The 13,320-nt window shown below is 39.3% G+C and overlaps 2 protein-coding genes across 4 annotated transcripts; one reads left to right on the top strand and one right to left on the bottom strand.

Annotated features, from left to right (window-relative positions):
* The first annotated feature begins 8 nt into the window (after positions 1 to 8).
* On the top strand, positions 9 to 5,055 carry LOC131242898 (prefoldin subunit 5). The gene is made up of 4 exons (XM_058241859.1): positions 9 to 339; positions 444 to 547; positions 3,143 to 3,220; positions 4,639 to 5,055. Exons 1-4 carry the CDS (start codon positions 156 to 158, stop codon positions 4,720 to 4,722), a joined length of 450 nt encoding a protein of 149 aa, XP_058097842.1. The 5' UTR covers positions 9 to 155; the 3' UTR covers positions 4,723 to 5,055.
* A 2,435-nt stretch (positions 5,056 to 7,490) lies between these two features.
* LOC131242897 (uncharacterized) lies at positions 7,491 to 13,102 on the bottom strand. 3 transcript variants are annotated; one of them, XM_058241856.1, is made up of 4 exons: positions 12,588 to 13,102; positions 11,702 to 11,829; positions 10,235 to 10,335; positions 7,491 to 8,060 (listed from the first exon to the last, which is right to left on the bottom strand). In XM_058241856.1, exons 2-4 carry the CDS (start codon positions 11,797 to 11,799, stop codon positions 7,618 to 7,620), a joined length of 642 nt encoding a protein of 213 aa, XP_058097839.1. In that variant the 5' UTR covers positions 11,800 to 11,829; positions 12,588 to 13,102; the 3' UTR covers positions 7,491 to 7,617. The 3 variants fall into 3 exon arrangements, with proteins under 3 accessions (XP_058097839.1, XP_058097838.1, XP_058097841.1); XM_058241855.1 differs by having other exon boundaries at positions 7,491 to 8,111; positions 12,588 to 13,100; XM_058241858.1 differs by lacking the exon at positions 12,588 to 13,102 and having other exon boundaries at positions 7,548 to 8,111; positions 10,235 to 10,321; positions 11,702 to 11,822.
* Positions 13,103 to 13,320: the final 218 nt, after the last annotated feature.

Below are 13,320 nucleotides of genomic sequence, written 5' to 3'. Positions count from 1 at the left end.
GAGCGCAGCGCGCAGGTTAGCTTCGTCCCCTTCGTAACAGGAGCCGCAGTACGCCCTGTGCGTCCTGCGCCGATCCCGCACCTGTATCCCTTTCATCAAACCCGTCTCTTCCTCTCTTCTTTCTTCCTCCGCCCGCTTGGATTTGGAGAGCTTCCATGGCAGCAGCTGCTAGGGTTTCGGAGATGGAGAAGATGAGCCTCGATCAGCTCAAAAGCCTCAAAGAGCAATCCGATCTGGAAGTGAATCTGCTCCAAGACAGCTTGAACAAGATCCGAACCGCCGCTACTCGTCTCGAGATCGCATCCACCGCTCTCCAAGACCTCTCCCTCCGTCCTCAAGGCACCTTCTTCGATCTACCTCTCAATTTCCTTTCCTCGATGAATCTTTCGGAGGGTTTTTCTATTTTATTTTTTCATTTTTTAAAATTTTTTTTGTAATTGCAGGGAAGAAAATGCTGGTTCCTCTGACAGCATCTCTCTATGTACCTGGCACGCTCGACAGCTCCGATAGAGTCCTTGTCGATGTCGGCACCGGATACTTCATTGAGGTACATCAATAGTCCCTGAATGCTCTTTGTTCTTCCTTTTTTCTGGAAATTCTTAGGGGTATTGTTACCACAAAATTCCTCAGGAATTTGTAATTTTCCAAACAATACCTTAACAATTGGAAATTCCCTGGAGATACTTTCCCAGAGAGGATTTACCAAAATACCCTCATTTATTATTATTATTATTATTATTATTATTTCTTTATAAGTAGCGAAGTCTAGAAATGTAGTGCCCAGGTGGTATAGATATAAGATCCAACCCGTCCAACATGTTTAGCCCTTCATGTTGATTCCAAGGACAAAAAATCTGGCCAATTGAGTCATCAAATGGGCCACACTTCAATTTGGGTGTGTCTGAATGGTGTACATTATCTGTTCTGGTTTAGCCTACTTTATGATTGAAACTGCCATATTTTCTGCTCATCTGATAATCGGGGTGTTGTACATCTGTTGGACATTTTGGGTGTCAGAGCATACAACACAGGGCCCACAACTCTCCATTCTCCACTTTTTAAAGAAAAATTAAACAACAGCATGTATGCAATTTCTACCCTTTAGAAAGCACCATTCCGAAAATTTGTTTTTTTTGAGGCATTATTTGGTAAACTGCTGACGAATTTCGCAGTAAAAATGACATTCTTTTATCATTGGTGTTGTCAAGTTCTTTTCTTTAGGCTGCATTTGGTTGAACCAAATTTCAATTTCATGATTAGTCAATCTAATTTGATGCAAAATATCATGATATTTTTGTGCAACCAAACACAGTCTTATTGTTTTGGTTTGTAGGTTTTCTGATTTTAAGCATTCAACAGAATTAGGCTGCTCTTAGAGATGCACTAAAAATTGTGACTAGAACACAAATTTTCAAAACGGTACAATCATTATAATTGATTTTTTGAAAAAAAAAAAGAAGAAGAAGAAGAAGAAGAAGCCAAAATACCTTTTTAATGAATTTGTCTGCCAACTGATGTTCAATATATCAGAAGTATCTTGTCGTATTGGGAATGTATCATGGTGAGTTCATCAAGCAATATGAGGCGGGAATTCTATCGGAAAGCACTGTTTGTATTGGTGTGTATCATCATATATTGCGATACCAACGCACGCTATTCGAATGTTCAATGTATTTTTGACATGCTCATCCCGAGATTATTGTTACAGGATGCAATACTACTGTGCTAGCATAACTTTCATGGGTATATGGGGTGGGGACATGGCTTTTGCTAACTGAGCACCGCATGAGGGGAATGACTTTAGGGAGAAGGGCTATATTCTTATGTTAACCTTGCACCATTAGAAAATTGGTGGTGACTCATCTCCTCACATGCGGCACTGACCTGCAGCTATCCAGACTACTACAATTGTGGGGCCTATTGTGGTTATGGTGCATATAGCTAAAACCATGTTGATCTGTCAAGCCTAACCATCCAATTAATGACTACCAAATGCATGGTTAAAAGTGAAATAACGAGTGGTCCTAGTTTAAAGGGAAAATTAGATTATTAACACTATCATCTTGTTGCATTTTTTTGGTTAGGCTCCATTCAGAATTGGCTCAGCAATTTGGACAGTCTTGATTGCCAGACAGCTATGCCATTCGTATGCTTGAAGAGGCATTGACATTTTTTAAATGTTGGAAAACTAACATTTGGAATCTTTCACAAGTCACCCCCCCACGTGGCACTTGGTCAGCAAGAGTTAGCCTGCCACATATAGATTTTATTTTATTTTTCCTTCCTTTTTTAAAGGTAATATTACCAGGGATTGAACCCTGGATCACTCACATATAGATGCACCAGTTACACTAGCGTTTTCGAATTCAATATCATACCAAGGTCAATAACATTATCATGTATCATATTGTCTTGGGAATGTATTGTGATAAATTCAGACAGCAATTTTGTGCATTAAAACCTTGTTTGGATCCTTAGCTTCAACTGGGGGACATAAAATTGCAATTTTTCTTCCATCGGTCAGATGCATGATCGCTTAATTGTGGGAGGAAAGGGAAATTTAATTTTTTGCAGAACTTCAAGTTATGCAAATTTAATTGGACACTCAAATTCAGTCTTGATCATTACATTGTATGCTATATTGTTATGAAATCACTTCACACCATTTTTGGAGACATGATTTTATAACAATAAAATTGCACACTTCTTTTCTTTTCTTTTTTTAAGGAGCTGAGTAATTCAAATTGCGAACATAATTCTTCTGATTATACCAATTGACATCTTTCTAGCCAGCATTATTTTGCCTAGTCCAATAATCCATAAAAAGATAGAAAAAGATGCTATTTCCCCATCCAATAGCCAGCCAAGTGCATTAGGGAAAAAAGGAAATTTTACCATCAGCTGATTTTTTTTTTTTTCCTTTTTCTTTTGAAATAATATAATGCTAAAATTTCACCACCAGCTGAGAGTTTTTTTTTTTTTTTTAAATCAATACTAACCCTCAAAAAATATCTCTCTTAATTAAATTTTTTTTTAAAAAGTCTTGCATTTTCTTTGGGTTTCGTCCTACTCATATCTTCTTTGTAATGTTTACCAAACTTGATATTGTTAGTTTGTTGTTCTTTATTTATCTATTTATCAGAAAACGATGGCTGAAGGTAAAGATTATTGTGATCGGAAAATCAACCTGCTAAAATCAAACTACGATGAGCTTGTTGAGGTATGTATTTTGGAGATAACCTTGTGTTATATTTAGTTAATGCGCATCTTTTAAATTCAATGGATTGAAATTGATCAAGTTTTGGGCTTACTGCTCGTCAGCCCTCCTTGTTGTGGTATAGTTTGCATATTTACCCTTATTGCCTTTCGAAAAAACAAAAACAAAAAAATTCAATGGATTTGAAATGCCTCGGCAATGTCATTTGGGGACTTTATTTCAAGTTCTACTTCTGTCACAAGGAGTGCGAATGTGGCATTGAGTCTTGTGGGTTTGCCAGTTAACTGTCTGAATCATTTTTATTTTCCTTAGGTTGAGTTTGGATGCCCTATCAAATTGCTGCATCGTTAGTCTATTAAAGTGGAAATGACCAAATTTTGATTTCCTTGCCATTCACAATTGAGTGTATGGGCTCCAAATTGCAGCCCCCCTGATTAAACTGAATGTTTGCTATTCAATTCACGTAACCATATAAAGTCTAAACAGAGCCTAAGGCCATGTTTAGTAGATGCCTAAAATGGAGTTCATCTCATTTTAGTTAACAGCCATTATGTTACAGATCTTGATCCCTTATACATAATGAGTACATGTCATATATGTTAGCTTAGTTGAGTCAGAGTAATTATTTATTAGAGATCAAGATCTCTAATACATAACCAGATGGTTAAAGGATGCACACTTCTCAATTGATATCGACACATCCTGATTTTACCCCTCTGAATGTAACTGGAGGATCCACTCTTTCCCATCATTCAAAAGTTAAAACTTGCAGCGAACTTGTGTGATTTTCACAGGGGAGAGACACCCCATTCTTTCCATGACACAATCGGAACCATTCATAGGGTGGGCCACAATGCATGCACTGTGCCCTAAGTCAAGCCTGCCTATTTCATGGGTGGCTGCACGTACATGGAAAACCAAAAAAAAAAAAAAACAAAAAAAAAAAAAAGAAGAAAGAAGAACAAAAGAGTCAGTCCACATTTGGGGTCCACATGGCCCACCCAATGATACTTAATTTTGGATCAATTCACATAAATGATGGGCGCCACTTGCTGAATGGCTTGTATCTTGCACGTATTTGTTCTTCATTGGCACTGGTCGCAGGTAGAATCAAAATTCATGGGGCCATCGTGAATGTGGCATGACTACATAAATCACAATGAGCATCTAATCCTTACCATTGTTAACCACTGCGGGCCCAACATTCTACTACATGTGTGATTTGACAGGAAAAAAAGAACAGTGGAGTTGTATTTTCTAATTCATGTTTTTTCTTCCATCTTTTGGGGACAATTTTTATCTGAATTTAGTTAATGGTTGGTATTTTCTTCTCTCTGTTTCTCTTGTTCTCTTTCATCCATTCATTATGATCATCATCGTCATCTTGGCCAATCTCTTTCAGCTAATAATATAAAATGCAGGTTGCTTCCAAGAAGAAAAATGTGGCAGATGAAGCCGGAGTAGTCCTACAGGCAAAGCTGAGGCAAGCAGCTTCAACACCATAATGGAACAAAAGGGTACCGTGGTGTGTAACCACTGATTCAAAATTTTGGAAACCCAAGTCTATCCATGAAGCCGTTCTGCTGAATCAAAAGGCCTTCTGTTTGGTTTTTCTCTTTCCCTGTTTGGGGTTCATTTTATCATTTCGTGAGGAGTGCTAATCTGTTTAGAGAAGCAATGAAGATGTTACATTTAAGGGACCATGGTTAAAACCGGAATTTCCTTGAGAGAAGGGGAAGAAATGGCGGTGTTGTAAATTCTCTCTTTGATGGTAGTTAGCTAACGTAGGATGTATTTATGATTGCTGAATTATATGATGTGGCCCACATCTTTGCACAGCATACATGGGTATCCTGACAAGGAAGTTTGCTGGAATACACCCTGATGCATTGCAACACGATACATAGGACTTCAGCCTTTGAATCTGGGTCATCTTCAAATTATCTAAACCATTTATACGATGGTTCTCATTTTTTATGGTGGAAAGACAACAAATAAAAGCTCTTGATTAGATTACTTCAACCCTTAGACAATGAGGCTCGTTTGCTTTGATACAAAGGGTTGAAATTTTCAGTCTGAGATGTTTTTTTATATCTTTCAATCAGGGAGTTTTTTCTTTGTTTATGAATTAATTTTTTCAGGAATCCCCCATCCAAGAGGAGCTCTGTCAAATAAACGGCTTTTGGGTCATTGAATGAAATCGAAATGCACCAGCTAGAGTCATCTTGTTGCAATAAGTCTGGATGTATCCAAGCAGATAACCATTGCAAGTGAGGACCATGGTTCAGTAATCCAGGCCACTGGTCTTTTATACCCCACCATGGATGGACTGTCATAAAAATAAAAACATCCTCAATATGACAGTCTAATCTTTCAATCCGTGGCCTACGGATGTGAGGTTGAGAAGAGAAATACAATGATAATTCAATTCAACTGGAAAAAAAGGATCCAAATATTGGTCACTGGGATCTTCCAATCTGGAAGATTTTGGGGTCATAATCCAGTCCATCCGCTGGCAATGCAGACCAATGGTCTGGATAAACATCCACAGGGCCACTTGTGTGAAGTGAAAACCTGTGTACCTGTGGAAAGATGAAGGCATATCGCCCCATTTATGGTTACAACCTCTCTAATTGTAGTAATGGATTTTGTTTGTTGATAACAAATAGCAATTATACACCACTAACTGGCCTGATAGAAACTAACGATACTGATCATCATCATCATAACCTTGTACTGGCTATTTGGGATTGGCTCCACAGATCCCATTTTGCTGATCAAGATTCAAAACAGGAATTCATAGAAACCATGAGAACAAGATGCTTCAGTATGTGTGTATGGTGGGATGTATCTCTAACGTATCATGTTGCCCTTGTTATTTGGGGTGTAACTCGGGCAGTTTGGGTTGCTTTGCTGACAATTACAGATTTTATTTTATTTTTCTTGCCAGGTCGGAAGAGTCCTCTGAATATTCTGATCTTGTATCAGTTTAGATATCTTGGAATACGAACAGAGGTCTTGTATCAGTTTTGATATCTTGGAATACCAACAAAGACTAGAACAGTGATCACTGTAAACAGCCCTAACTGTATATATATGTAAATGACTAGTAATGTGCAATGGGTTGCATGGAACATGATCCTGTGGGAACTCTTCTTACGTTTCTCTGTGGTGCTAATTTTCTCTGGGGGGTCAGGTGGGCCCCACACGATCACTGATGACTGTTCGTTAGGAGGGTTTTGCCCCTGGATTGCAGAGAATCACAAGCAATCAGATGGTCGAAGCCATGCGATTAAACACATGCAAGATGGACGATCGGATTAAAAATGCCGTCCATTGCCCAACTTACATGGACAGGTGGATGAATGCTAGTTGCAGGTGCATATGAAGATCATGCATATAGGCCAAACAACGCACCACATGCTTCTGTGTCTCTAGAGCAGTCAATGGACCAGCCCAGTCCCAGGCCTATCGAATGAATGGCCCAGCCCTATGGGAGTAGATTCTGAGAGGAGACTCCAGCTAAGATAACCGTCCAAACATCAACCATCAATGCCCAAACACACGGATTTCTTAAGTACTAAACCATGGATTATCTACACAGATTATACACCGAAAGTTGGTCCCTAGCCGTTTGATCGATGGGCCACCTCTGGGATGGCCATGGCCTTGAAATCACATCACCTTGACATTCATAACCATCCAATCAAGTGCCTCCTTTTGTAGTGACCAACATGTAATGCACCCTTCAATCCATAAACAAGCCCTCTATTGTTAGAGTCGCTCCACCAATTTCTATTGTTAGGGGCAAGCGAGAGGTAGCACCACTGTTCAACGGTTGAGATTGATGGATGCAGTAATTGGATTGCAACCTGTCACCACAGATTTAAGTACATGGGTTTTGCAGTGGACTTTAATACACAGAGATAACGAAAATGTCCCAAGATTAGTCATCTGGATCATCCAATCTGGGTGAATTTATTTTTTTTGGGTCATAATCCATTCTGGTGGGGCGCTCAACCAATGGTCTGGATTACAAAACCATGTGCCCCACTTGTCATGATTGAAAACCCACATTCTCGTGTAAAGAGTCGAGCGGTGCATCGTGTAATTCCTTTGAAGAATGAGAATTACATGATATGCACCCGCATCGATGCAAGTTACCTACGATTCTTAATTCTGATTAGTGGGGGCCATGATTCGTTAATCCAGGCCATTCATCTGTTGGGTCCCACTCGATGAATGGTTCCCAAATTCACTACTTGAAGAGAGATTAAGGTACTTTTACTTTTCATTTCCCTTTTTTGTGATACTAGTGTAGAGAGACAACGACACAAATGAACCTGAAATTTGAAATTTCCCATAACAGGGTAGAGTCTCCCTCCCAAGAGAAGCTCACCTCATCCTCTCCTCCTCCTGTACACCCTTACATGAGCTGCATTCCTCCTTCGCAGCAGCCGCCTTGAATTCTGTCCCCTGCCCAAGTCCTTAACACGCACCGACACTTCGCTCGTCTTCCACCGCACATGGTGGCGGCCGCTGCAGCTCCTATACCGGCCTTTCGACCTGTGCCGCAGAGGATGTAGAGACCTCCGCATCCGGTCCTTCCTCCTCTCCCTCACCGAACGCCGCTCTTTGTACACCCTCAACCTCCCATAATTCTCCAGAGACTGGCTGTCCTCCTCACTCGAACTGTATCCTTCTTCTACATCTGGGAAGTGGCGGCGGCGGCGGTATATCCGCTTCGTGTTCTTGAGCTTGTACCACAGAAAACAGCTGATATCTCCTAACGCATACCAATACGTCTTGCAGGCGGCCCATGACATCTTACAAAGGCTTCTCCCTATGCATTGGATGATTCCCAATTTAAATAGGAGATAGAAAAACAGTAATGCTGCAAGACAGGAAGAATAAGGTTAAGCTTCTTCTTCTGTAACTAATAGCAAATACTCAATACTTGAACCTGCCTATGTGATAGATACTCCCTTTTTTTCTATGTTCGGTAATACAACAGTGCAAGTATCAATCAAAAAAGGTGCTTGTAATTACAAATTCCCTGTAATGAATTTCATTGTCAACAGGTCTGATAAAACCATGCAACAAGGACATCCCATTTTTCTTTTCCTTTTCCATTTTTCTTTTCTGAAAAGGAAAAGAAAATCAAGTGTCAAACAAGCAATTTGGATAGTCAGATGAATAAGGATAGTTTGATTTATCTTTTCTTCTCTTGGTTTTGGTAGTTTGAAATACTTTTGCATTAATCTGTGTTTGGATGCAACAAGCAAATCAAATCACAAACATTCAGTTTAATTGAGAAATGATAGAAGTTAGTGATTTTTCCTGGCATTCATAATTTATGATGTGGAAGGAGCCATCAAAATCGCCTGCAGCATAATTGTGATTTGGAGCGAGAGCTATGCAATCCTAATGAAATTAAAATTTGGGTATTTCCAATTTACTATGCTAACGAATTGCAATTTAATTGGATCACGTTGGTCAGATGGTGCATCCAGAAGCACCCACTGGTCACATTTTAAGTTAAATATCTACAAGAGAATCAAATGTTGTAATTTTGAATTTACTTAATTGGAAAATATATTTTATACTTCAATGGACCTTAGATGGATAGTTGTGATTTCAGTAAAACCAGAAGTGTCTGGTCAGGTTGGGCCGTGTGAACACATGTTCTAGAACTATGGCCACTGCAGCCTCTGAGAATTATTTTCCATTTCCAATCGAAAGATATCGCATTTCCCATCCAAATAATGATTTCAGAAAAATCAGAAGCCGATACAAATCGAATAAAATGGCCGACCACAGTAGAAGTCAATACAGGAGGAATGTATAAGATACGCGATGAAATATAAATTGAAGGTGTGAAGTGTTTTACCAAAAAATTGAAGATGAAAGGAGATTACCAGAGCAAGAAGCTAAATATGGTACTGCTTATTGAAGTCCATTAATTGGATGGATAGGATTGCACAACTGACATAGCATTTATACAGATATCCATCTACTTCATAGCGTATAGTACTAACAGTGCAAGACAATCCAACTAGCCACATGGGCCTCATCATGAATTATACAAGTAATGAATCTCCAAAGCAGTAATACCAAATTCAACCTCAGAATTATGACAGAAAGGAGAGATTATAAGAACTCGCAAGTAAATGAGCTTTAAATCATGGTTAAAAGACTCAGAGACTCGACCTGACTCATTTGAGCTTGAGTTGGGGCTAAATAGGCCTGACTCGTTCGAGTCAAGGGCGACTCAGGGTACCAAACTGGATCATGTCCAACCGAATCCGGGGTTGACTTGGACGAGTCACATCAGACTCATCTGAGTCTTAAAACTATCACCTAAATTCATCATATAGATAAGATCATAACCAACATTACTTCAAATTCTCTTAAACATGTGACTAACTTAGATAACATTTTGCATTTCAAATTTTGAAGAAACCTAGATGAATATTACCATCTCAACTAAACGGAAAGTGGATACAAACCAAATTGGATGACCAGTTCAAAGCTAACGAAAAAATGCACTGCGTTTGAACTGAAGACAGAAGGGATTACTTTAAAATACAATAAGATTTGGAATGCACATATTCTGATGGATCATTCGAAATGCACAATGCATTCAAGGAAGCAGGAAAAAAAAAAGGGCTTCTTTTAAATGGAAGAAGTTCATTGACTAATGGGAAAATGCACTCACACACATATATGGATCTAAAATCATTCACAGAGTTATTCTACCAACATCACTAGATTGGAGATTTTAAAGCTCATGGCATCCATATCAATTGAAAGCCAAAGTCTACTTGATGGCAAGATATAATATATATTTTTTTAGAAACGGCTAATGCAAATGGTTTTGCTATCTTTCATTTCCTTATCATGTAACACTCAAACCACAGTAAAAATTTAAACAATTTCTGCAAAATTTTCCGCTACAATAAATCTTGTGTCCTACTGCCAAACAGACCCTACCAAAATAAACGAACATTAACTTACTTATATAGCAGAGGCCTAAAACCATTAACAGTTTCACCAGATTGGAGACGCATAAATGCTCGATGAAACAGGTTAAATCCCATGTTCCTGAACAAACACCCCTGCAGAGTCAGCAGAGAAAAAGGTCATGCTCTATAGTCTATGCAAATGTAAATAAAACCCAAAACCCCAAAAAGTGTGTCACGTGCAACGCGTGTGGAGAGAGGAAAGGAGAAAGAGGGACGCTTAGCGGAGAGAAAAGAGGAGAGAAAAAGAGAAGGGTTGAAGGTGCAATAGATGTACAGAGGGATGTAACACAGTCATCATGGTGAGCCCCAAGGAGCTTGTGTCAAATGGGCTCCCTAAGACAGCCTACACGGCCAAAGGAGGATAGCAGGGGTGGGTTACTTGCATCAAGAAGTGAGAAAGGACAAAAATGCCCTTGACAAACAGCCTCTTCTATAACTAATTGCAAGGCTAAAATTGTAAAATTGTCCAAAAACTGCTTGAAAATCTAAGCCATTCGAAGTCTTTTGTGGGTGAAATCTAAACCATACCAAAAAAAAAAAAAAACCTAAACCATACAACAGACGACCGACAGGAAAAAAAAAATCTAAACCATACAACCGATCACAGACACACTTTTCAGTTCTCAAAATACCCTTACTTTCATTTGAAATGTCTTCCCATGTCCTTTGAATATGCAAAGTCCTCGGCCTTAAGAAAACTTATTGCAAGGGGGAAAATGTCCAAAAGCTCCTCAAGTTATATATGTAGTATAGATGTGCAATAGTACAATGAAAAGGTAAAGATTCAAACAGAATATGAATCAAAGAGAGAGATGCCAATGCATGCTAAATACCAACTCAGGGTAAAAACCATCATGCTAATCAGCAAAGAGCTATAAAAAGAAGAAACCAAATCTGTATCAATCAGTGTGAGAAAGTCATTATCAGGTGGGCCATTCTGTATATCTTCCCTAGCTCAAAAGTTAGGCCGGTCTGTTCGTTAGATGGCTACAAATATGGGACAAATGGATGGTTAAAATCTGTATTGAGCATTTTACAAGTGTGAGAAATAGTCCATCAATGTGATCAGTTTTGTACAATTATTTTCGACCATAGTCCCAAGAGCAAGCATAGCTGTGTTACGTGTCCTGGATCCAGTCATTCATCAGGTGGGCCATGCTGTAATCCATGCTGGTTCAAAAATTAGGCTGGTGTGCTCATAAGATGGACTACCATGATACAACAGATGAGTGGTTAGAAACAGATTGACTCATTGACAACATCGAACATCGAAGTGTGGCCCGCCCAATGAATAGACCAGCCTGACTAGGCCATGCACATTCATGGAGCCCACCTGATACAGACAGATCTCCAACATGTGTGCCACACTCACACTTATTGCTCAGAATTCCTTGATTTAAAATGGGAAAAAAAATAAAATGATATTCACATAAATAAATAAATAACAATGGAGGCTTACTCGCATGATGCGCCAAAGATGGTCTTGATGGGAGCTACAAAGGTAGCGGCAAGAGTGGCACCAATGCCATTCGCAGCTTTACTGATGACGGTTCCCATCGGAAAATCTTTACATCATCAATCTTTAGTCTATATGCAACAATCATAGAAAATGCAATTAGTATCAGCTTCAATGTCCACAAATTCAGTGGATAAATGAGAAGAAGCAAAAATTGCAAATTTCATGGACTATACTAAATTGCATGCTTGGCCGCTTGGGAGAACGACTTGCTTGGAGGCTGAAACCCAAATGACTCATCCCAACTTGTTCCATTTTGGTCCCGTTGCAGTCCAACTATTCATTTTGTCGCCCAGCGAAACCAAAATGACTCAGCCGAGTCGACTCAGTGTCGGACAATATTTAGAATCATAAGGATTACAGGCATCCATCATATATGCGGTATACATACACGCCAATCTAGAACATCCAAATCATGGGCCCATCATGGATAGAGAATCAGTGGAAAATCACTCATATCTGATATCCTATATCATTGGATTTTTATTATTAAATTCAAAACAGCGACAGTTGATAATTGGACGGTTTGGATCAGCCAATCAGCGTGATTTCCAGGCTATATTCCATCCACAACCCGTCTAACAATCAGATGGTGGAATCCGCATGCTTATGTCATGTATTCCACATGTATGGTAGATGAGTCTGTGAAAACGAATGGCCATGGAAACCGACTCTCTCCCGTAAATCAGGGGGAAAACGCTCAAACGGCTTCTCCGGTAGTAATGGATAAATCCCAAAAACGGAAATATCCCTAATAACTATATAAAAGGGAAGCCATGGCAGGTTGAAAATTGCATATACACAGACAAGAGAAGGATCAAGAGATTACCTGTTTGGTTGAGAAATCTTTCTTCCGATGTCCTTCTTAGCGTCCCAGATCGGCCATCGGTGAGATTGAAATCGGACTGACACTGTAACTCACGATCGAAAGAAGCAAAACCCTTCTTGCCCAAAATCACCGACCGATTGACGAAAAAATTCGATTTTTTTCCAAATCGACGGATTTTTCTATTTTCTCTCCTGATTTTTCGCCCCAATACGCTCGTTAGACTCTTTTCCCTCCCTGATTTGAAAAAACAAACATAGAACCCGTTCTTTCAATCAACGAGTAGACACCAATTTTGGTGGTCTGCGGGTGTACAAGAAAAGGTGCCCCCCTACACTTTGTTAAGAAAAAATAGGGCGACAGAAAGATCACTGGTAAAACTGTCCAGTGTCCTTCCAACCGTCCTACATAAGTTTTTTTATTATTAAGCATTACATACCGACTTATATTAATTTAATTGATATCTACTTAAATCCCACTTGAGAATCGATTCTTACCGAAACTTGTGAGCACACTTTTTGACACATGACACAAGCACAGAATCCGAACAATCCACTAAATGAATCACCTCATGAAATTCCCAAAGCTCAAAAGTTAGCCTGATCCAAAATTATTGTTAGCCATAGAAAAGTGAGAGGGAATTTCCTCCCTTAATTTACCTCTTACTTTGCTATGGCCTACTAGATTGTTGGATCGGGCTAAGTTTTGGAACATAGGGGTTCAATGAGGTGACTCA

Source organism: Magnolia sinica, chromosome 4 (assembly GCF_029962835.1).
Source record: "Magnolia sinica isolate HGM2019 chromosome 4, MsV1, whole genome shotgun sequence".
In the NCBI taxonomy this organism is placed as follows: Eukaryota; Viridiplantae; Streptophyta; class Magnoliopsida; order Magnoliales; family Magnoliaceae; genus Magnolia; species Magnolia sinica.
The sequence above is the reverse complement of the archived record's forward strand: the minus strand, read 5'-3'. Positions and strand labels throughout refer to the sequence as shown.